Consider the following 23,324-nt stretch of genomic DNA (forward strand, 5'->3'; position numbering starts at 1 on the left):
AAGTGTATGGTCATGAAATTAATGCATAATATTCTAGTAATAATTCCTCTAAGAAATATAGATATGTAAACAGATTTTATATGTTGTCAACTATTTTTAGGAAGGCTCGATAGCCTTAGCTGCCATTGTGAAAAAAAGCATTTAAAAAAATTGACAACACGTAAATCACAATAAATAGTAAGGCAAGGAAAATCAGGACTTTATATAGTTTGAAGGTATAACATATAAGGCAAAGTATATATATATATTGAATTATGAAGCTGAGAGCTTTTGAAAAGCTGAAAAGAGTTATCATCAATTATCACTTGTCACTGGATGTTGGTCAGTTTTATACAAGAGGGTAATGATATTGACTCTATAAAGAAAATCATAACCTAATGAATTGCAAACAACCCAATTCAAAGTGACTCTATATATAGAGAATTACATTCATCAAACAAATCATGCACTGACAATTGTTACAAGAGGCAGTGCTGAGCTATCAAAGCCATCAGACACTGACTAATTGCACCACGTCCAGCACAGCCTTGGGTCATATACAAATAAACCAGGTAGAATTATAATAATCAGTCACACAAACACCCAAAGCTGCTTGGACATTAGCAACAGAAACAACACAAGTTAATGCCAGATTACAGAGTTGAAGCTGGTACAGCTTGGGTTAAGATTTAGATAATGAATGAAAGACTCAACCACAGATCAAGGTGCATTTTGATTCTCACAATAAGTCTTGTTTTGGTTGTCCATTCTATGTAGCTTTTTCACAATATACATTGCTTCAACTCAGACTGAGATTGATAAACTCAGTAGACCTAATGAGATTACTAGTTGAGTTCTGTCAATGTTTACACAACATTAGAGAAGCAAATAAAGCAAATATGATAAACACCTCATCTTGTATATGAAGGCAAAATCAGTGTTGAAATCAGTAAATATTTAACTGTAGAGAAATAGTGATTGCCCTCACACTGTATCAACTATCGTCTATATTTAAAAAGATGAATTGGTCATCTTAGCTTTATCTTCATGCCACAATCATTTATACAATGATTATGATAGATAATCTGATATTCTTAAGAACAAATCCTACATACTAATGAATAAAGTTACAGAATTAAAGATATCCAAATTATTTCTGAAGTAAGCTACAGTAAAATATTTTAATGTTTCAAGCTAAGAAAAGCTTTCCTAAGAAAGTAAACTGCAAAATGAAATATATATTTATTTATAAAAAGAGAAAATAGATATTTTATGTAATACAACTAGAAATGATTTCAGTTGGTTGGTTAATTCACAAAAAAAGGAAAAAGAAAATTTCTAAGATATCTGTTGTTGGATATGAAATTTTTGAAAATAATTTGTTTTATTCTATTAATCTTGTTAAAAGTGGTACATTTTTGTTGAAGACTACAAACAACTGTTGCTTCTTGTATCAGTAACTGGGGTGGTTTTTAAGAAATTTTTTTTAAGTTGATTTCATATATTTCAGTTGGGAAATGAATATAAAAATTAGGTCTTTTTGTAACAGTGATGTCATTAGATAGCAATATTCTCCTAATAAAAATTAAATTATTTACAACTAAACCAGTTACATATTCAAAACCCCTACTAGATAATACAGAGCTACAAAATTAAAATACCATACAAACATAAAATTTTATTTTTTACTTCAGTTCTATAGTACCAAGTCAAGAACTTAGAGGTTATGTTTACCAAAAATGGAATCAGTCTTGAGTATATGACAAACAGAACTCTAGATATGAAAAAATTAATTTAGAGATAAATATCTTTGGAATAAGAATCTATACAAATATGTTGTGTAATATTGTATAAACAGAAACAATTATAATATAAAAAAAACAATATTATATAAATAGATAATAAAAATGTAATATTTTTTGTAGAAAGTCATTGTCAAATGGTAAGATGAAATAAGATAACAACTAAAGTTTTGGTTCTTGTTACTTACAAATGCAGCACCATGTTAAACAATGTGCAAGGAGTAATTTACTATTGTTTAATGAAGAAGAAGGAAAAAACTTATTACATGTGATCTCAATTTCTTGAATTACCTTAATAGAATTTCAAGTCAAATGATTCAAGATTAGTTGAAACAAACATTTGTATAAAAATATTTTTGTTACATCTAAGCCTTTTTTCTCTAACTGATTTTTTTTCATCTAATATTATCAAAACAAGTCATTAAAAAGAAAAACAAAAAAAACTAAAATATCCAACTCAAATATATCCACAAAAAGTAGTATAAAAAATAAAATATAAAATTTATAATAACTGCACACCAGTTATATCAGGTAGTAACCTACCCACTTGTGCAGTAATTATTAACAAAAATAAAGAAAAAGCCATAGCTGTCAAAGCAAACAGATACATTAAACATGAAATAATAATAATAATAATAATAATAATAATAATAATAATAATAATAATAAACTAAAACAATTCCTGAAAACAGTAATGTTTCAGTATACCTGCAATATCACTTGTCAACATTAAAACTAATATGAGGTAGAAAGCAAACCTTAAGAAAGCCATTTTCTATCTCTCTTTTTCTTTGAGAAGAGATTATATATAAGAGGGTGGTGGAGAAGGTAATGAAATAAAATACTTAGAACAGGGAAGTGAGTCAAATTAACTGAAATATTCAAAAACCTAATTTTTCTTCTGCAATATACAAATTACATACAAAATCTGTACACATATACACTATTTATGGGTGTTCTCACAAGTAAGGCAGCATTCCACATTAATTAGTGGTTTAAAATGCTGCTTTACTAATGGGACATGTGTGTTATAATGTTAATTAAATTTGACTTCTTTCCAATTGCTTTAAGTTTCTTGCTCAAATGGTTAGTGAAAGCAAAATACTCAACAAATGTAAGATATATCAGAAGCTCTCAAGATACATTTGGATATGGTTTCTTGTGACATCAAATCTTTAACTGGCAGAGTATAGAGTATAAAAATTAAAGGGTCCAAAAAAAAAAAAATTTTTTTCTTCTGCAAAAACAGAAAGAAAAAACATTAAATTAAGAAACTGAGAAAAGTAGATGTCTAGTTACCGATCCACAACCATAGAGAAATATGCCAGAGTATCACAACTATATAAATACAAGTTGAAGGGTGTTTTGAGACAGGTATTTGTTGTGAGAGCTTATTGTGTAACTTAAGTGAATGTTGTAAATATTAGTACGGAAATAATGGTTTTCAGAATTGGGTGTTCATCTTTTAGACAAGAACCCAAATATGAAATGAGACTTCCAACATACAGGCAGAAAAGAAATAAAAGAAAAACAAAACATATTTGTAAGTTTGGTCAATAATAAATTGAGGATTATTCACAAGTAGACATACAGGTATAATATACATTCTTGCTAAATGAACACATTTCTACACAAGAGTATAAAAACAGTACACATAAATGAATGTTTTATATAGTTTCAAATTTTAACAAACTTGGTATAAAAAACAAATATGAAAATTAATTTATTTTGGAAGTATATAATCAGGACATTTGGGTGGATGTAATTGTGTCAAGTAATAAATAGAAGTATCTTAATATGAAAATCAAAACGTGTGTGTGTGCAGAGTTCTCCAAATGAATGTATACACACTTCAGCAAAGGAAAAACATCTGTATGAATATTCAACTTCTATAAGTACCTTTATAAATATAGATCCCTCTTTCAATGTTTTATCAAATTGTGATAACACTGAATAAATTGCAATAACACTGGATTCGAATATTTGTACAGATTTTTCCTTTCCTGAAAGTGTGCATATGTTGTTTTTTTTTTTGTTTTTGGCAGACTCCGTATATAAATATATATGTATGTGTGTGTGCATGTATACATACACACATAAACATACAATGCAGGTGCTTCCAATAACAACAACGACATCATTACAATATTGTTGTTCTCACTAAACCTCCAGTAAAATCAGTGCAATACTGTCAGGTTCAAAATTCCATGGTATTGTAAAGTTTCATGGCAACAACTTCAGCAGATGACAGACAGTTAAGAATACGAACTATACTCAATGACACCTAATCATTGAAATCAGTAAGTTTAAAAAAAAAAAAAAAACCCTGAACAACAATTTAGCACATTAAAACTCTGAAGTTCCTTATATAACAAGTAAAGGCTGAAATAGCAAACTTTTAAGAATAAGGCATTTTAGCATACACATACATATATATATATATATTTATACAGAACTTACAGTTATACCATCCTGTTACTCACTGTATATTTTGATGAGTAGTCACAGTAACAGATTTCCAGGTTCTGAATAAATTCTTTCTACAATAGGCACAACTGATACTTATTTCATCAACCCAAAAAGGATGAAAAGCAAAGTCGACCTCAGCGGAATCTGAACTCAGAACAAAGAACACTTTGTCCAGTGCAGTAACAATCCTGCCTGCTCGCTGCCTTCAAGTTCTGAATGAATAGCAACAAGCTCTACTACTTGCAACAACAACAAAAAAGTAACAATATATATTATGCTCCTGATATGACCACCCCACACTGAATCCTGAATAAGAAAATGTATGTAGTGTATATATATGTAGTATATAAATTATATGAAGTGATGTATGAAGGTAAGCAAATGAAAAGATAATATATGAGCAGCTGATTAGTGAAAGAGTCTCCTTTATTAGATCTTTAATAGACAAGATATTCTTTCAAAGCTTATATGTAAATAAATACCGGGTGTATCTGATTAAGCTGTTTATTTTCTCAATTAAATTCAACTACATCTGCCTAATGCCAGCTGCACATAGTGATATATGTTATACAGAGTTACCAAGTATATACAAACATACATGTAAAATGCATCAAAATGGATAAATAATATTCTTGTTTCTATTTGGTTTTAAGTTTGGCAAAAGTTGGTTGTAACAATGTATGGATAAGTATAACTTATACACTCAAAATGAGATTCTAGTTTCAATGGAGAGAAAAAAACAACAAAAAACAAAAACTACAGTAACATCAATGCTTGTCATAATTTGCTTTCAAAGGATCTTCATGAACTGGCAAATCACAGTAATAGAAACATTTTAGGCTTGCTTTTATATATATATATATATATATATTTGTATATGTTACACGTGCAGGATACACAGGCCATTCCAGAAGTTTTTAGACTTTTTTCAGGAGATACAGTTATAACTGTCATAAATTACTGTAATTACTATACATCTAATAAGCTGACCTGCCAAATTTTTTTTTATTTAAGGTTTATGGAGACAGTTGCAACATCACTTTGATCACACCCTACTAAACATTGCTTGTCACAACTCCATCCTGGTAATCAACTAATTGACAAAGATGGGCATCAAAACTGCCCCTCAGCCTCCCTACAGTCCAAACCTTGTTCCCTGTAACTTTTGGTTGTTCCCCAAGCAGAAAGAGAACCTCAGGGATAGTCATGTTGAAGACACTGAGAAGATGGATTCTGTGACATGGGTCCTAGACACCTTCACTTTCAGGACTTCTATGGGACCTTTAACAAAGTAGCTGGAGCGCTACAACATGTGCATTAAAATTACAGGATCCTACTTTGAAGGAGATGAGAGTTTTGTATTTCTTTGAAATTAATGTCTTTCCTGAAAAAGTCTCAAAGCTTCTGGAATGCACCTCATATATACAAACAGCAGAGCAGAAAACATTTCCCTTTGGTTCTCTACTTTTAAGAAACTAAAATATATGTTAGAGAATGAAAAGCATGGCTTAATTAGTTAGGTACAAAATGTACAGAAATCCCATCTCTCTGTGAAGGAACGCTATCTTAGCTTATATAAAAAGGAGTAATGCTTTACCAAAAAGATACTGGTTTCTCTTGAATTTTAATGCACGAGGATGGGAATGATGTAAATTAGAATATATGACAAGAAAGGAAGATATTTTGGAGAGACAGATTTGTCAGTCTTCAGGTTCTTTTAACAAAAGCAGTAGTATTAAACACAAGACAAAAAAATACATAAATTAGTTACATGGTACACTAAGCATGGAAACTGCTAATAGAAAATCTTGGTCAAAGCCTTGAGCAAATTTCCTTTGTGTATTCTGAACATTTAGAATTTCCTCCAAGATCTTTGGTGAGATACTGCAACAAATAAAATGTTTAAATAAATAAAATGCTTTTAATATAAATTTAAATTAAATTCAAAGTTACTGATAGTATTGATGAAAGCTAATGCATATAAATACTCTAATTATTGATAATAATTTTAAACAAAGAGAGACACATGTGGTTTATAAAGAATTAGAGGTTTAGATTAAAAAATTGTTGTTTTACTGTAGAAATAATGTTGGCTCCTACAAACTGCTATGAACTTTTACGAGTAGCTTATATTGATAGGAAGCCTGTTAAATTTGCATGGTTAATTAGGAACTTCAAAAATGAACAGACTAATAGTCTTCCTCAAACTTATGACTCTTCCCAACTCATATAGACTCATAGGGCTGGTTCCCTCGTTTCTGAGGTGTACATCTCCACTCCACTGGACAGGACATTGGTCCATCACAGGATTACTCATTATCGCCAGCTAAGTGGACTGGAGCAGCAGGAAATGAAGTGTTTTGCTCAAGAAAAACAACATATCACCCAGAACAGGAATTGAAACCACAACCTTATGATCATGTGTACAACACCCTAACCACTAAGCCACATGCCTATATTGCTGACATATTCCATGTTTTCTAACACTATTTCTATGTCTACAATTTGTTTAATACAGTGTGTTACTCCTCTTAGAACTAAAATGTCATGAATTTGATTATCTAAAACTCTGGAACTTCTATCCAACTTGTGTTGATCAAATATATACCCATTTTTTACCAGCCATATCATAATCAACATTGAATGTCCGTTTTCCATGCTGGCATGGGTTGGGTGGCTTGCCAGGGGCCACACCAAGTTCTCTAGTTTCTCTTGGCCTGGTTTCTATGGCTGGATGCCCTTCCTAACACTAACCACTTTATAGAGTGTACACAGGACCAGTTATTGCAAAAGAGGAGAAATATTTAATCGCATCAGAGAAATGAACAACACAGGCAACTTTGATAAAATTAGAGCTCAGAGCGTACAGAGAAGGACCTAAATATTATAAGCCATTCAATCAGCCAAACCTTTTCATAAAGCTTTTCCATACAACTCCAGATTTTGGTTTTATTGAAAGAAACATTAAGACAACAAAATTCAAACAGAATCAGTTGATGTCTGTTTAAGCAATTCTGGAGTGAAATGATAATGAACACCACAAAATTAGATACACATAGAACATTAGTAAACCTAGGTTGTTCTTGCTTAGCTCCAGGTCTGACTGGTTAAGAGAAACTACAATTGACCATGTTCCAGCTATGACTACCCAATTTTTTTTTGAGACATAACATATCTAGGATTGCAATGTCAAATGTGTTCTCTCTTTTTTTAAGACAACAGAAAGATTTGGTTGTAATTCTTAGCAAGTCAAGCATCTATACAGAGCTCTTTCACTGACTCAGGATGGAAAATAAGATGCAATATTTTAGAGACTAAAGGTGAAAGCATGCAATATCTGACTAAATCACTGGAGTGGTGGGTAGAGAATAAAAAAGTAAAATTATATCTCCAAAAGTGAATTTTTTTTTTTACCAAGATTTCTTAATTTAATACAAAAATTCTCTAGTTACCACTTTTGGGCAATATAAAAGTTAAAAGATATGCTATATATTCTGGTATATGTGTTGAAATGTTTAGGCCAAAATTTACAGCCAATAATGGTTATATTGATTAATATACCAAGATGACTTTGGAGGGCCAAAAATTCCAGTGAAATGCAGTACAACTTGGAAACATTGTGATGATGTTAGAATGTTTACACTATATACTACATTGGGTGGTATGCCAGAAAATACAGTATGCAACTGTCAACAAATTATCTAAGTACTTACTTTGCCTTCCTTTATTACAGATAATACACTATTTTCTATGTTGGCAGCAAAATCCATGAGACCCATGTGACGTAGCATCATAACAGCACTAAGCAAGAGTGCAGTTGGATTAGCCATATCTAAACCTGCAATATCGGGAGCTGTGCCATGTACCTGAAAAAATATCAAGTTTATTACATTAAAGGCAATAATTAAACTCTATACACTTGTAAAAAACAATTCAGGAAAAAAAAAACTGCATTCATTGAATCTAATGAATCAATGATGTTACAGGCAATAAAAATGATAAAATAATTCTTTTATTTGTTTCAGTCATTTGACTGCAGCCATGCTGGAGCACTGCCTTTAGTCAAACAAATCAACCCCAGGACTTATTCTTTGTAAGCCTAGTACTTGTTCTATCGGTCTCTTTTGCCAAACCGCTAAGTTACGGGGACGTAAACACACCAGCATCGGTTGTCAAGCGATGGTGGGGGAAAAACACAGACACACAAACATGTATGTATGTATGTATGTATATATATATATATATATATATGACGGGCTTATTTCAGTTTCCGTCCACCAAATCCACTCACAAGGCTTTGGTTGGCCCAAGGCTATAGTGAAAGACACCTGCCCAAACTGCCACACAGTGGGACTGAACCTGGAACCATGTGGTTGGTAAGTTCATTTTTTTAACAAAAATCCATGATGATCAACCCAGTAATTACACATTTTCAGTTACCTTAATTATGTTCAATTCTGAAAATGACTTATCTATTATTTCAAAACAAAGAAAAAAAGTAAATAAATAAAATCAAACATTGTGTGGTAAGAAGCTTGCTTCCCAACCACATGGTTCTGAGTTCAGTCCCACTGCATTGCACCTTGGGCAAGTGTCTTCTACTATAGCCCCAGGCTGACCAAAGCCTTGTGAGTGGATCTGGTAGATAGAAACTGAAAGAAGCCATTGTATATATATGTGTGTGTGTGTTTGTCCTTCACCACCGCTTGACAACCAGTGTTGGTGTGTTTACATCCCTGTAACTTAGCAATCCAGCAAAAGACTGATAGAATAAGTACCAGGCTTTAAAAAATAAGTCCTGGGGTCAATTTGTTTGACTAAAACCTTTCAAGGTAGTGCCCTAGCATGGCTACAGTCAAATGACTGAAACAAGTAAAAGATAAAAGATATTTAAAATAACTTATTTTGAAAGAAGAATAGAGAGAAAATACATTTAAAGAACTTACCGATTCAAATATGGCTCCCTCTTCTCCTATATTTCCACTTGGAGTAACTCCCAAACCACCAATGAGGCCAGCACACAAATCACTACAATTAATAATATTCAGTAAATCAAGGAATGAATGTTTACATATTAAAGACTATATAAATATAGTTGCTTTCTTTCTATTTCCTACTGCTAACCATTTCATGCTTTGCTAGTATTAGTATGGGTTAGACAGATCTGCAAATTCATATATATCCAGAAACATTTTAAGAAAATATTATATGGCAGCACCTTTTACACTTCTGGTTGTTGACATAACACTGATATTCTGTGTAAATCACTTAGTACTTGCTTCTTTCGAATAGATGTAAGACCATGATGGATTATATTTAACACTCTTTAGATATATAACAATAATTACATCCAACTTCTTTCAGATATAATAAATAGCTATGATAGTTCTTTAAATTGTTCCACTGTTTTACATCAAGTGGAAGATTTTTTCAAGTAAAGCCAATATCGTAGCTGTGGCTATTGCTCCTTGACTGGCTCCCATGCCAGTGGCACATAAAAAGCACCATCCGAACATGGTAGATGCCAAGTCCACCTGATGGGCTCCAGTGCCAGTAGCATGTAAAAAGCACCATCTGAATGTGATCAATGCCAGACCCACCAGACTGGCTCCTGTGCCAGTGGCATGTAAAAACACCCACTACACTCTTGGAGTGGTTGGTGTCAGGAAGGGCATCCAGCTGTAGAAACATTGCCGGATCAGATTGGAGCCTGGTGCAGCCGCTGGCTCTCCAGACCTCAGTCAAACCGTCCAACCCATGCCAGCATGAAAAACAGATGTTAAAAGATGATGATGAAGATGATTATTGATCATTTCACAATTGTTGGTTCATTTGTGAGACATGACAGCAAAGAAGAGTACACATTTACTTTCTGAGCACAATTAGACTTAGAAAGTTTGTGAGGAACCCATTGACCCAATTTGCTGACTTTTCTGATGGCATGCAGGTAGGCATCAATGAATGATTGAATGACCAAATCCAAGCTTTTCAGATATGATAGGATTCTGTTCCACCAGGGTTTTCAAGGCATCCTCATCAAGATCTACAGATCTTCCAGAACTAGGGTGTAGTTTCTAGCTCAAAATTTCTGGAACTACCATTGACAATGGCTTATGCTTATTGTCTGATCGTCGTATACTGCATTGGTATTCCTCGTACTTTCCTTTGCATTGTTGCCTTTATTGAACTCATAAAACAAAATGTGCCGAATATGCTCCTTTGTCACTTCCATTATGGCTTTGGAAAAATAGCGGTTAAAATTGAATTGCACTCTTCAAAACTTGCACTAAGAATAAGTTTTAATTACTACCTGCTTTTATAGTAAGTTGATGCAGGTAGTTTATCCCACTCCCACTCTGACTTCTAGTTCATGCAATTGAAAAAAAAACCACATTATGGGATGATCCAATACAACCATATACATTTTTCCATACCTTAGGTTTGGAAACAAAATATATATAACAAGAGAAGTGAGAACTCATTAGAAATATTTTTAATAAAATCCAAGTTTTTATAAACAATAAGAAAGTCTTAAAATTTGAAACTTACCTTAAGATGTCACCATAAAGGTTTGGCATGACCAAGACATCAAATTGAGAAGGATCTTGTACCATCTGAAAGAGAAAAATATCAATGTGGTTTCTACACTTAAAAATGAATTAAATATATTTAAGAAAAGAAGAGTTTACAGTTAATAAAAGGAACAAAAAGACCATTTCTATCAATTATTGGTTTCATATTGAGACAAAAGACCTGAAATTTTATAAGTGAAAGGAGTGGGAATTTATGCTGTTCATGTTTTTCTGATAAACTCTAGTAGCAAAAATGAATTATAAAATTAAAACATGGCAACAGTTTAGAATAACAATGAAGTCAATAGGAACAATTCCATTATGTTTGCAACACTCCAGAAAAGTTATGTAACTTACATTAAGACAAACAGTATCTAAATATGACTCTTTAAATTTGATGTCTCTGTTTCGTTCGGCAACTTCTCGACAACATCTGAGAAACAAACCATCAGACATCTTCCTGCAAATAAAAACATTTCAAAATTATCAGAGAGAAAAACATTTTAACAGGAATTTCTTCGTCTGTAATTAAATGTGAATACAACTGAGCAAGCTAATTTTAAGCAAGCATTTAATGGCAGCTTAATGTACATAAGCTTGGATAATAAAATGAGACTGAACGAATTCTATATGAAGACTAAATCTATCAAAATGTTAGTGTTTAATACAAAATGTGTTTAGCTTACATGATATTAGCCTTGTGAACTGCAGTAACAGTAGCTCTGCTGTTTTTGCGAGCATACTCAAAGGCATACTCTGCGACACGAAGGGATGCTGCTTCTGTGATGAGTTTAATACTTTGGACAACTCCATCCACAATCTAAATAACAAAAATATGGCTGACGTATATAAGAAAGTAAAAACATTTACAAATGTATTATTATTAATGGTGAAGTGGAAGAACAAGAAGTTCCAGACTAAATATCCCAAGTGTTTTATTTCATTCTTCTAAGAATTCTGCCAGGTCCATCTTCACATTTTGTCCTCCAAAAAGGTGATAAATAAGACCTGTTAATGTAGTCGAATTAACTCAGCGTGGCCGTTGCCAGTACCACCAGACTGGCCCTCATGCCAGTGGCACATAAAAGCACCCACTACACTCTCGGAGTGGTTGGCATTAGGAAGGGCATCCAGCTGTAGAAACTCTGCCAGATCAGATTGGAGCCTGGTGCAGCCATCTGGTTCGCCAGTCCTCAGTCAAATCGTCCAACCCATACTAGCATGGAAAGCAGACATTAAATGATGATGATGAAATAATGATATTATATCCTCTTCTCTACAGAAGTTGGTCAAAAGAAATGATTAACATATCTTTTGACTAAACACAACAAAGGTTTACAGTAGACAGTGTTTAGTTGAACAAATTCACACTATTATTTGTTTACAAAACACTTGGCAGATGAAACTGAAAACTGGATATGATGCATACAGAGGATGACAGACGGGCACAAAAAGTGTCCAAGCAATTCAAATGGAAGGGACCTGCAAAAGACATAGGAAGACGTAGTGGAAGCTAACCATATCAGGATGACGCAGGACTAAAACAAATGTCAAGAGGATATATTGCAGAAATCTAACCAACCCGTGTAAGCATTGTCTACTACTTTATTTTTTCTATAAATTCTTTATTATTTCTATAAATTCTTTATTATTTCTATAAATTCTTTATTATTATTGATGTTTGTAAGCCATTTAAGAACACACAAAAACCGTTAGTTTCACTTTAACATTTAAATTTAATTTCTGACAAAATATTTTCGTCGCTTTGAAACCATGAACTGTTCACTGACAAAACTTCTTGCTGCATCTTTGTTTTGTCAGTGAGCAGGTCGCAGTTTCAAAGTGACGAAAATATTTTGACACAAATTAAATTTAAATGTTGAAGTGAAACTAACGGTTTTTGTGTGTTTTTGAATGGCTTACAAACATCTTCCACGCTTGTTTCAGCACACAATCTCAGATCAAGTCACTTGCTATGCAAGTACATCTCCATAATTTATTATTATTATTGTTGTTCATCATTATCGTTTAACATCCGTTGTTATTTATAATAATATCAATCAACCCAAAGTTGTGACTGTCATTAAGCGTTATTAAGTTCAACTTAAAGTGTCAAAGACTTACAATGGGTAGAAATATACTGGTAGGGAAGAATCTCCTGAGATACATTTTTAAGCAAAATGGAATGTATATAAATGTATATACTTATAATTAGTTTCCTAATCCTGATATATATATTATTTATTTAATATGTATTCTTGTTAAGAAATATTTCAACAAAAGAGCAAAAAAACTAGAAAAATAAAACAAACAAACAAGAGAACTTACAATATGTTCAATTCCACTGTATTCTCCTTCAGTGTTCTCCCGAATTGTGACCAAGTTAACATCTTCATAGGGTGTTTCATAACCAACTATAGATTTACATGGGCGAACATTAGCATACAAACTGAAAGCTCTACAAAACAAATGTTGAGAATGGTAAAAATTAAAATTTAAAAAAACACCAGCATGGCCAGTCAAAATGACTGAAACAAGTAAAATAATAAAAGAATATATTTAATCAACTCTATTTTTTTACTTCAAAACTGGAGAGGTCCAAGACATTTTTAGTTTTAATCTATTTTCAGACATGGCTGTGGTTAAGAAGCTTGCTTCCCGGCCATGTTGTCTTGGGCAAGTGTCTTCTTCTTCTACAGTCCTAGGGTCACCAAGACTTGTGAATGGACTGCTAGACAGAAGCTGAAGGAAACCCATGGCATATATATATATATATATATATATATATCAGGTCATTAAGAATGAAATGTTCGATTTTCTTATGCACCAAGTTTGACAGTCGTTGACTCTAATGTTTTACCCTGACAATTATTTGTTTTACAACATTGAAGAGTTACATCATCACTTTCCGAAATACAATTCGTGGTGTCTGATTATATTGTGAGTTTTCTCTTGTAAATCAATTTTTGTGAACTCATGGATAGATAAAATATTTGTGTTGTTTATGAATATGTGTGCCATTGTGGAACCAATTCATCCCAGACAGCTCGAAACGTCAATGAGGTGTCTGGTGAAGATGTAGCGAATGAGTGCACTGTACATCGATGGTTTGAGAAGTTCCGGGCTGGTGATTTTACTCTTAAACTATGCGTGAGTTAGCAGTAAGGTTTAATGTTTCAATTCCAACTGTACTGGACTATCTGAAACAAATTGGAAAGATAAAGAAGCTGGACAAGTCGGTACCACACGAACTGAACAGGAATCAAATGACATGTCATCTTGAAACTTGCTGTTCTTTGCTGTCACAGCATAAAAGTGAACCATTTTTGCATCATATTTTTATGTATGATGAAAAATGGATTCCTTTCAACAATAACAAGTATTCTGCATGGTGGTTGGATTGAGACAAAAGTGCCAAAACACAATGCAAAATAGAATATTCCCCCCAAAAAAGCTAATGGTGTCTGTTTGGTGGTCCAGTGCTGATGTCATCCACTACAACTTCATGAGACCTGGTAAGTCAATTACAGCAGATGTATACATCAACTAACTGAATGAAATGATGAGTTAATTGATTCAAACAGTTCCTTTTGGAAGCCCTTACCTCAAATTTTTATCACTTTGTCAGTACCTGAACCCAACATACATGATGCATAGTTTTCACATGACTTTTACATGTAATTTTGTTCACCGATTTATAAATTTATATGTATATTTATTTCCTTGTGTGCTTTAAATTATGCTTTGGAATTTGTATTGATTACCTGGATGTGTTCCTCCTATAATTTCCCTTATATATATATATATATATATATATATAAGGTGGCACGTTAAAAGCACCAACCGATCGTGGCCGATGCCAGACCCCCCTGGCACCTGTGCAGGTGGCACGTAAAAAGCACCCACTACACTCGCGGAGTGGTTGGCGTTAGGAAGGGCATCCAGCTGTAGAAACACTGCTAGATCAGACTGGAGCCTGGTGCAGCCCCTGGCTTCCCAGACCCCGGTCAAACCGTCCAACCCGTGCTAGCGCGGAAAACGGACATTAAACGATGATGATGATATATATATATATATGCATATATGTGTGTGTGTATTTGTGCACCCTTGTCTTGATGTCACATGAAGGTTGTAAATGAGTTTCACCATCTTACAAGAAAGGTTGTTCATTTCCAGTCTTCTGTGAAAAATGTCATACCATGGGGAAATATTACTTCATTTGTAAACAAGTGAAGGTTGGTAACAGGAGGAGCGTCTGGCTATAGAAAATCTGCCTCAAGAAATTCTATCAGACCAAAGCAAGTATGGAAAAATGAATGTCAAATAATGATAACAATGACAATAGAAATGCTATCAGTAAAACATTAGCTCCTACAATTTAGGAAAATACAGGAAATTTATAAACTTGTGTGAACTAGGTCGGGTGTGAAAATATAAAAAAACAAAACAATGGGACGGAAAGATGACTGAAAAATTACCACTGGTATTTGATAAAAAGAACTTCAAAAGAAAATGCCTCTAAGAAGTTAATGAGAAATTGAAACAGAAAAGGAAATTTTTAGAATGCTTCTTTAGAAGAAAAATCTCATCAGATATGTACTAGAATTATAGGAACAATCAGGCTGTTCACCTAATTCTTTTATGTTGCTATCAATACAATTTTTTATAAGGTATTTTTCTAGGAAAAAGAAAGTGTATAGGAATGATAACTGTTTTCAATCCAGATTGATTGAAACAAAATAGTTTAGAAATAACACAGAAGTACAACTGCACAGGTTACTGTCCATGACATTTGAACCAATAGCTTTACTAATTGCAAACTTAGCCATTACATACTCAAGTATTGTATAATTTCTTGTAAGAAGCATTGTAACAATGAGATACAAAGATAGCTAATTAATAAGAAAAAAGATATGTGGTGAGTGTTAAATGGGCAGAGATCATTGCAATAGCATCCTATGATTGAGTGATTGATCAACCAAGCAACAGATAGACAGACAGATAGACAGGCAGGCAGATAAAGACAAGTAGCTAGATAGACAGACAGACAGATAGATAGCAAAATAGGCAGACAGATTGTTAGATAGATAGAAAGACAGATATATAAATAGCTAGACAAACAGATGGATAGATAGGCAGATATATATACAGCTGTGTGGTTAAGAAGTTTGCTTCTAAATCATGTGATTTTAGGTTCAGTCCCAATGCACAGCAGCTTCAGCAAGTGTCTTCAACTAGAGCCTCAAGCCAATCAAAGCCTTGTGATTTGAATTGGTAGACAGGAACTGAAAGAAGCTCCTCATATGTGTGTGTGTGCATGTGTATATCCGTCTGTGTGCACTTATCTACATTGGTGGTTCTTTAAAAAATCACTGAGCTACAAGCTGTGATGATGTCATTTCCCTTCAACAAATTGTTTGCTGACTTTGTGCCTTCAAAGACATGCAGAATAAGAGATCCCTTACTTGAAAAACAGGTGAGAAATAGCCACAAGAAGGGCATCTGGCTGTAAAACAATGCCTCAATAATATATTTATCTAATCCATTGCCAGCATAGAAAAAAACAGATGTAAATCAAATATATATCTATATATGTGTGTGTGCACATGTGATATATCTTCTAATGTTTAATGAAATTATTCATTTTCTTTTAATAAATTACTAACATGTGGTCATAAATGAGTACAAATAATTTTATGATTATCAATAAACTAAAAGGCAGTAAAAGATAGAATCAGTAGAGCATCCAACAAAATGCCTTGTAAGTATTAAAGATTTGATTCTTTACATTCTGAATCCAAATCCTACCAGGGTTCACTTTGCCTTCATCCTTCAGTCAAGTTCTCAAGTTAATTTAATTAACTGCACCCTCTCCTACAAAATGTGTGCCCAACCCCTTACCTATGTTAGAAATCCTCATTATTAATAACCTAACAAGTTAATCAGTATAAAATAAGGTTATCAATTTTAGATAAATTACACAACAATTAATTAAATAAACCTACTTTCTCAATGCTAAGTTGAGGGATTGATGTCCTTTACCGACTGGGGTAGCAAGAGGTCCCTTCAGGCCACATTTAGTTTCAGCCATTGATTCAAATACTTTCTGTGGAAGACGGAATTTTCCATCTGGACCCTTCACTGGGGTAACATCAACAGTATCCCATTCTACGGGCACCTGCAAGAATAAAGGATTACCAATTATTTTAGAGAAAGCGAAATTTAAATGATTAAAATTATAAAAAAATTAACTAACTTTTCTACAACACTTTATATGTGATTTGGATAACAATTTCCATTAAAATATTTAATTAATTGGCCTAAAGTAACATCAGGATTATCAGGAATTTCAAACATAATCAATACATTGTTCAGTTTGCTTTATTTATTTTTTCTTTTCAATATGATCAGTATCAATACTTTATGTGGGTTGTATTAACAATGAAGAACTTATAATACCTTAGCAGCAGCAAATATCTCTTGGACAGCTGCAGAGATTTCTGGACCAATACCATCTCCAGGAATTAAAGTAACTTTTCTTACCTAAAAGTAAACACATTGTATATAGACATATGTAAACACTAAGAACAAGACTGATACATATATTTTGATATAACAACATGAAAATAATAACATTTTCGATAAATATGTATTTGAAATGATATTTTGAACTAAAAGTAGTCAAAAATAAAGAAAATAAGCTTAGTCTGAAGGATGCTTTGAAAGTATGATAATCAACTTTTCGAAAATAATTAGAAAGGATCTGAATCAAATGAAGAGACTGGACAGTCAGGGTTAATTCATAAGTTGCTTCATTTAACATCACCACCCAACCCTTGTGTATATTTAGCAGAGATCAATCTATTGCATGCATTAAGGCTAGGTCTGCAATCCTGCAATTTGAGTAAGAAGGGCAGTACCCACACCCTTGAAACGGATCATGAGGACTGTCACAGAGCCAATAATAATAATAATCCTTTCTACTATAGGCACAAGGAGGGAGCTAGTCAATTACATTGACCCTAGTATTTCATTGGTACTTAATTTATCAATCCCCAAAAGGATGAAAGGCAAAGTTGACCCCAGTAGAATTTGAACTCAGAACAAAAGGACAGACGAAATACCGCTAAGCATTTTGACCAGCATGCTAATAATTCTGCCAGCTTGCCACCTTAATAATAGATGCACTCCCAGACAGTGGCTCTCATGGCTTCTGATTTTAACTGATTGGAAGTGTTATCATGTACATTGTTTTGTCTTGGTATCAAAGATGGGCTACAGCAAATATTTTGCTCAATACCTCAGATTTGCTTGTCAATTGTTTGACCGTAACCAGCTGAGCATGTCCCTCGGTAGCTGATGATATGTGCATCTCTGATCATGAGCAGAAGTAGTGGGGGAACATTAAAGCCATGTGTTGAGAGGAATTCTTTGGGGTTTGGATAATTCACCTCTAGAAACACAGGTGTTTCATTCAATATTCTTAAACAACCTTTATTCAGGGACCTTTTTTTGTGCACATGTTGTGATGCATGTGTCTGGTGTACCCTTATCAGACGGGTAGTCATGATGCATATACAAGGCTTCGTATATTTTACCCCAGTGTCACTTTGATGGCATGCACTGCTCTCTCACTCAATGATAATAATAATAAATAAATTAGAAATTAGGTAATAGCTTTTCATCAACACCACCACCATCATTTTATTTACATTCTCCATGGGTTGAATAAGTTGACACAAAGTCAGTTCTTATTTGAGATCACTGCATGCTTTGACAGGTCAAAGTGGATCAGATCTTGCTTGTGTGTTCCACGTTAGCAAGGTGTCTTTGGCTGGATGCCCATCCTGTCACCAACCAACCACTTAACAGAAGGTGTGGCACAAGCAATATGGCAAATTTTATGAAAAGTGAAAAATGGGAATCATTAGTCTAGATTAAAATCCTAGACTAATGATTAATCAACAAGAGATTTGAGTATTTAAGTACTTCCAATTGATTGGTAATAAATTAGCAATTATTGAAAACTATACTGGAACAGGCTCATGAGAAGAACAACTAAATGGTAATGAATGGGGAAAATATTACTTTAACAGATAACAAGAGCATGTGAAAGTTCTTTGTAATACTATAATCCAGCATTTTATGATACAGTCTCAGCCATAAACATCCCCTATTCTGTTATTTTCTTCAAAATCCTTTGATTAATTTCTAGGAAATCTTTGTTTATTCTCTTTTGTTATGTTTTCTGTTCTAGTTTGCTTTCTCATTCTGGCTTGTGCAAAATATTCTTGCCTATCATCATCATTTATATTTTAACTTCTTTCTTAATTAACAATCCTCATTTTTTCTCTTATCTACTTCAATTTTGTTGTGTGTCATACAACACCTCACACAGCTGTCATCTGTATATGTATGGGTGCCAAAACAAAAATTAGTATGTTTGTACGTGTATGTGTGCATGAGCTGATAGTGTTCATTTTAATCTCTGTCCATCTGTCTGTCTCTTTCTCTTTATTGCATACACTCTTTTATTATCCCCTTTCTGCTGCATGACAGGGCTTTTACACCACAGAAATTTATCATTAACCCTTTAATATAATAGATTTTTTTTATTATAATCAGTCAGCTTTGGGGGACCTCCAAATCTGACAAGATTAACATCACTAATGTTTTACTTAACCAACTTACGAAATTGTTAGTTCCCTGCACGTGAAAGACATATGCAAAGAGGAAAAACAGTGGTTAGCCTTGCTCTAAAGCAAAGAGAAAACGTGGATTTAGCAAGCAAAAGAGTTAACATTTTAACAGTGCAATTACAACCATGTATGCTCTCTCTCTTTCTCATGGTCAGGTGATTATATATCATTCACTATCTACAATAAGTTATATAGGGGCATAAATTTGGGGTAATTAGATTACAAGGGAAGAGTAGAAACATAGTCTTATACAAAGCCCATGTGGGAAGAGTTGTATTAATTTTCACTGATTTACAAATTTCGCTGCTGATGATGCAAGAAAAATGTTTCGGGATGCTTATACATATCCTAATGCTGCATGCAATTAAAACCATCATCATTGATATAATGTCCATTTTTGATGCTTGTATGGGTTAGATGAAATTCACTGAGGCAGATTTTCTACAATCTGATGTCCTTCCTGTTGCTAACCCACACCTGTTTCCAAGCAAGCTAGTATTTCCCCTAATCCTCCCAACATGAATAGCACAAATGGCTAGACATGTTTTCATGGAAGATTGCAAACTTGATACTGCTTGTCACGGTCAGCCTGCAATGTATATATAAATGTATGCCTGAATGTGTGTGCATCTGTGTTTACTTGTCTTGACATTGCATGCTAATTGTAAGCCAACATCACTGATATACAAGTAATGTCATTCATTTATAATCTTCCATATAAAAATTTTTGGATATTTGTGCTGTTGATGTTGGAAGGACAAAGGAAAATATTACCTTGCTTGAAAACAGACAAAGGCTGGCAGCTTGAAGAGCATCCAGCTGTAGAAAATCTGCCTCAGTGACTTCTGTCCAACCATGCAACCACAGAAACAAATTGGACATTAAAACAACAATTATCATTATTATTAGTTTTAATTGCATGCATCATCAAAATGCATACAAACATTTGACTCACATTCATCATAGAAAATATATAATCCAGTGAGAATTAATAGACTTTATGCTATATAAATTCTGTATAAGACTTTCTACTCTTTCTCTCCCTGTAATTCGTCAAATTTATGCCATTATACGATTTATTGTAGATAGCAAATAATATATAAAATCTATTTATATAAGCAACAAACTTCTTTCAGTTTCTGCCTACCAAATCCTCACAAGGCTTTGAGGCTGTAGTAGAAGGCACTTTGCTTGAGGTGCAATATAGCATTAACTCAAAACCATGTAATTACACAGCAAACTTCATAACCACACAACCATGCCTTAAAAATGACTAAAGACAGAAAAGAATCAGATAAGATTGAGAAAAATCCACCCAAATGTGTAATATCAGATTAGAAAAACAATAGTGAGAACAAATGATAAAATAGTAACAATGATTCCGAAAAACGATCACAATAAATAACATGAGAAGGGACTTGTGAAAATCAAGTTAAGTTGAATTAGAGAAGAAATTTCAGGTGTGACCAGGTCCGTAGTGGAGATGGATGCTCTAAGAGCTTCTGCCTTTGTTAGTAACAAAGGGCCTCTCCCTCAGAGTGAAAGACAGACTGTATGATGCCTGTGTGTGAACAGCCATGCTACATAGCAGTGAAACATAGGCTGTGATGCAGTGGAAATGCGAAGGCTTCAGAGAAACGAAGCTAGAATGTTTCACTGGATGTGCAATGTCAGCATGCATGTATAACAGAGTGAAAGCATCTTGAGAGAAAAATTAGGCATAAGAGAGAAGACTGTGCTGGTATGGTTATGTGGTGCGAATGTACGAGGACAGCCGCATAAAGAAGTGTATGATCTTTGGATGTTGGGTCTCAAAGAGGCGATAACAAATGATCAAGACCTTTGGCAATTTGCTGTGCTTAAGAAGACACATAAAAGGCACCTGTACCAGTGACACATAAAAGGCACCCGTGCCAGTGACATGTAAAAGAACTCATACCAGTGACACATAAAAGGCATCCACTACACTCTTGGAGTGGTTGGCATTAGTAAGGGCATCCAACCATAGAAACCAGGTCCAAAACAGACTGGAGCCTGGTACAGCTCTCCAGCTTACCAGTTCCAGGCAAACCGTTTAACTCATGCCAGAATTGAAAACAGACATAAGTGATGATGATGATGGTGATGACATATTTTATATATACTACCTCACTGAGAACAAAACGATCTACTATGAAAATACAGTAAGAATAATTCTTCAAAAAAGCCAATTTATTAACTGGTCAAAAACTGATTTTAAGAACAAGATTAAAATTTTAATGTTGTTGTTATACCTGTTAACCCTCAAATGTCAGTCTGTGACACTAAAAATAAAATGTCAAAGAACAAATGAACAATAATATAACGAGTTTATTCAATTAATATTACAAATTAAACTGAGCATTTGTTAAAAATTAATTCAATGTTTGTAATAAATTAATTAAATTATTTGCAAGATATCAATTAAGTATATGTAACAAATAAAATAAATGGTAATAAATTGAGTAAACATATGCATCAAATTAATTAAGTATATGTAGCAAATTATGTGAAGGCATGCGACCTAGAGGTTAGGGTGTTGCATTCAGGATTGCTAGATTATAGGTTCAATTTCCATACTGGGCAGTGCACTGTGTTCTTGAGCAAAACACTTCATTTCACATTGCTCCAGTCTACTCAGCTGTAAATGGGTAACCCTGTGATGAAATAGTCTTCTGATCGGGGGGTGGGGTGAAGTGGGGAGATGTTCATCTGCTGGCCTAGCTAGTAGGGTAGCATTATCCAAAGGCTAAAATAATGCAAAGCACATTGTGATCAGCGATGTATAACAACATCAAAAAGTCTGATCAAATATACCTAGGATAAAAGGTGCTCAGTCACAACTAACCTGATTTTTTTTCTTTAATGTATATCCAGGACTAGATATAGTGTATATCCAATGTATACACCCTCATTAGCTCAAATTTGCATGAATTGTTTTAGTAGGTAGACCCTTTTCTAATATATGAGTGACAGCGCCATCTTCCAATTCAGCAGACTGAGAAAAGTATTGTATCTTTCTTAAGGATACAATCTCAGTAGAAGACTTAGAACACATAACAATGGGCTGCAATTCTTTAAAGATAATGCCTCAAATCCCTTCATTTCAAAATGATATAAATACTTAATAAAATTATACGAACCTCACTGGACAGGTGCTGAACTGGAGTCTTGAAAATATTCTAGAAAGGGAAAATGAAAAGCACTTAAATTAGAAAAAGAACAGATGTGATACGTTACGTTACTAGAAATGCAACACAATAATAGAAGATCATTTTTATATCATGTCAGCAAGAACTACATTAAAATTGATTTCAGGATTTATCATTGTCAACATTTTACAAGATTTTTTCTATACTTGCATGGGTTGGATGTGTCTCAACTAGCACATCTCAACATTTGTGATCCTTAGTCATTTTCTTTCTGAGGATCAGCTTTCACCACATTTCCCTGTTTTCCTTTTCTACAGGCTCATTTTACTTGGATTTCTTAGCACTTATTTATCCAACTGTCATCTTCCATATGCATCACACATCCATATCAGCATAGTCTTCCCCCTTGCACACTACATTTCATCCCCCTTAAACCCAATTTTTCTCTCAGCTTATTTAAACTCCACTGTTCACACACACAAACATTAAACAACCAGTATAATAGGCTCATCTCATTTCTTACTAACTTTTTCGAGGCTCTATTCAAAGCCCATGTCTGGTTGCCATGCAATATTATACTTTGTACACAAAAATACAGTCTGCCATTCACTTGGAAAGACAACCCCTTTGTTA

General features: G+C 33.6%; 1 protein-coding gene across 1 annotated transcript in view; it reads right to left on the reverse strand.

Annotated features, from left to right (window-relative positions):
- Window positions 1–1,199: 1,199 nt before the first annotated feature.
- LOC115209061 (isocitrate dehydrogenase [NAD] subunit alpha, mitochondrial) overlaps window positions 1,200–23,324 on the reverse strand; it is a 33,368-nt gene continuing 11,243 nt past the window's right edge. The window contains exons 2-11 of the mRNA XM_029777136.2: window positions 22,683–22,721; window positions 17,282–17,365; window positions 16,828–17,000; window positions 13,151–13,280; window positions 11,509–11,642; window positions 11,180–11,282; window positions 10,800–10,864; window positions 9,197–9,278; window positions 7,964–8,116; window positions 1,200–6,134 (exon numbers count right to left, since the gene is read on the reverse strand). Coding sequence (XP_029632996.2) covers window positions 6,063–6,134; window positions 7,964–8,116; window positions 9,197–9,278; window positions 10,800–10,864; window positions 11,180–11,282; window positions 11,509–11,642; window positions 13,151–13,280; window positions 16,828–17,000; window positions 17,282–17,365; window positions 22,683–22,721 — 1,035 coding nt within the window. The 3' untranslated portion in view covers window positions 1,200–6,062. The remainder of the gene's footprint in view (window positions 6,135–7,963; window positions 8,117–9,196; window positions 9,279–10,799; window positions 10,865–11,179; window positions 11,283–11,508; window positions 11,643–13,150; window positions 13,281–16,827; window positions 17,001–17,281; window positions 17,366–22,682; window positions 22,722–23,324) is intronic.

The sequence above is a fragment of the Octopus sinensis genome, linkage group LG3 (genome assembly GCF_006345805.1).
Source record: "Octopus sinensis linkage group LG3, ASM634580v1, whole genome shotgun sequence".
NCBI classification, from domain to species: Eukaryota; Metazoa; Mollusca; class Cephalopoda; order Octopoda; family Octopodidae; genus Octopus; species Octopus sinensis.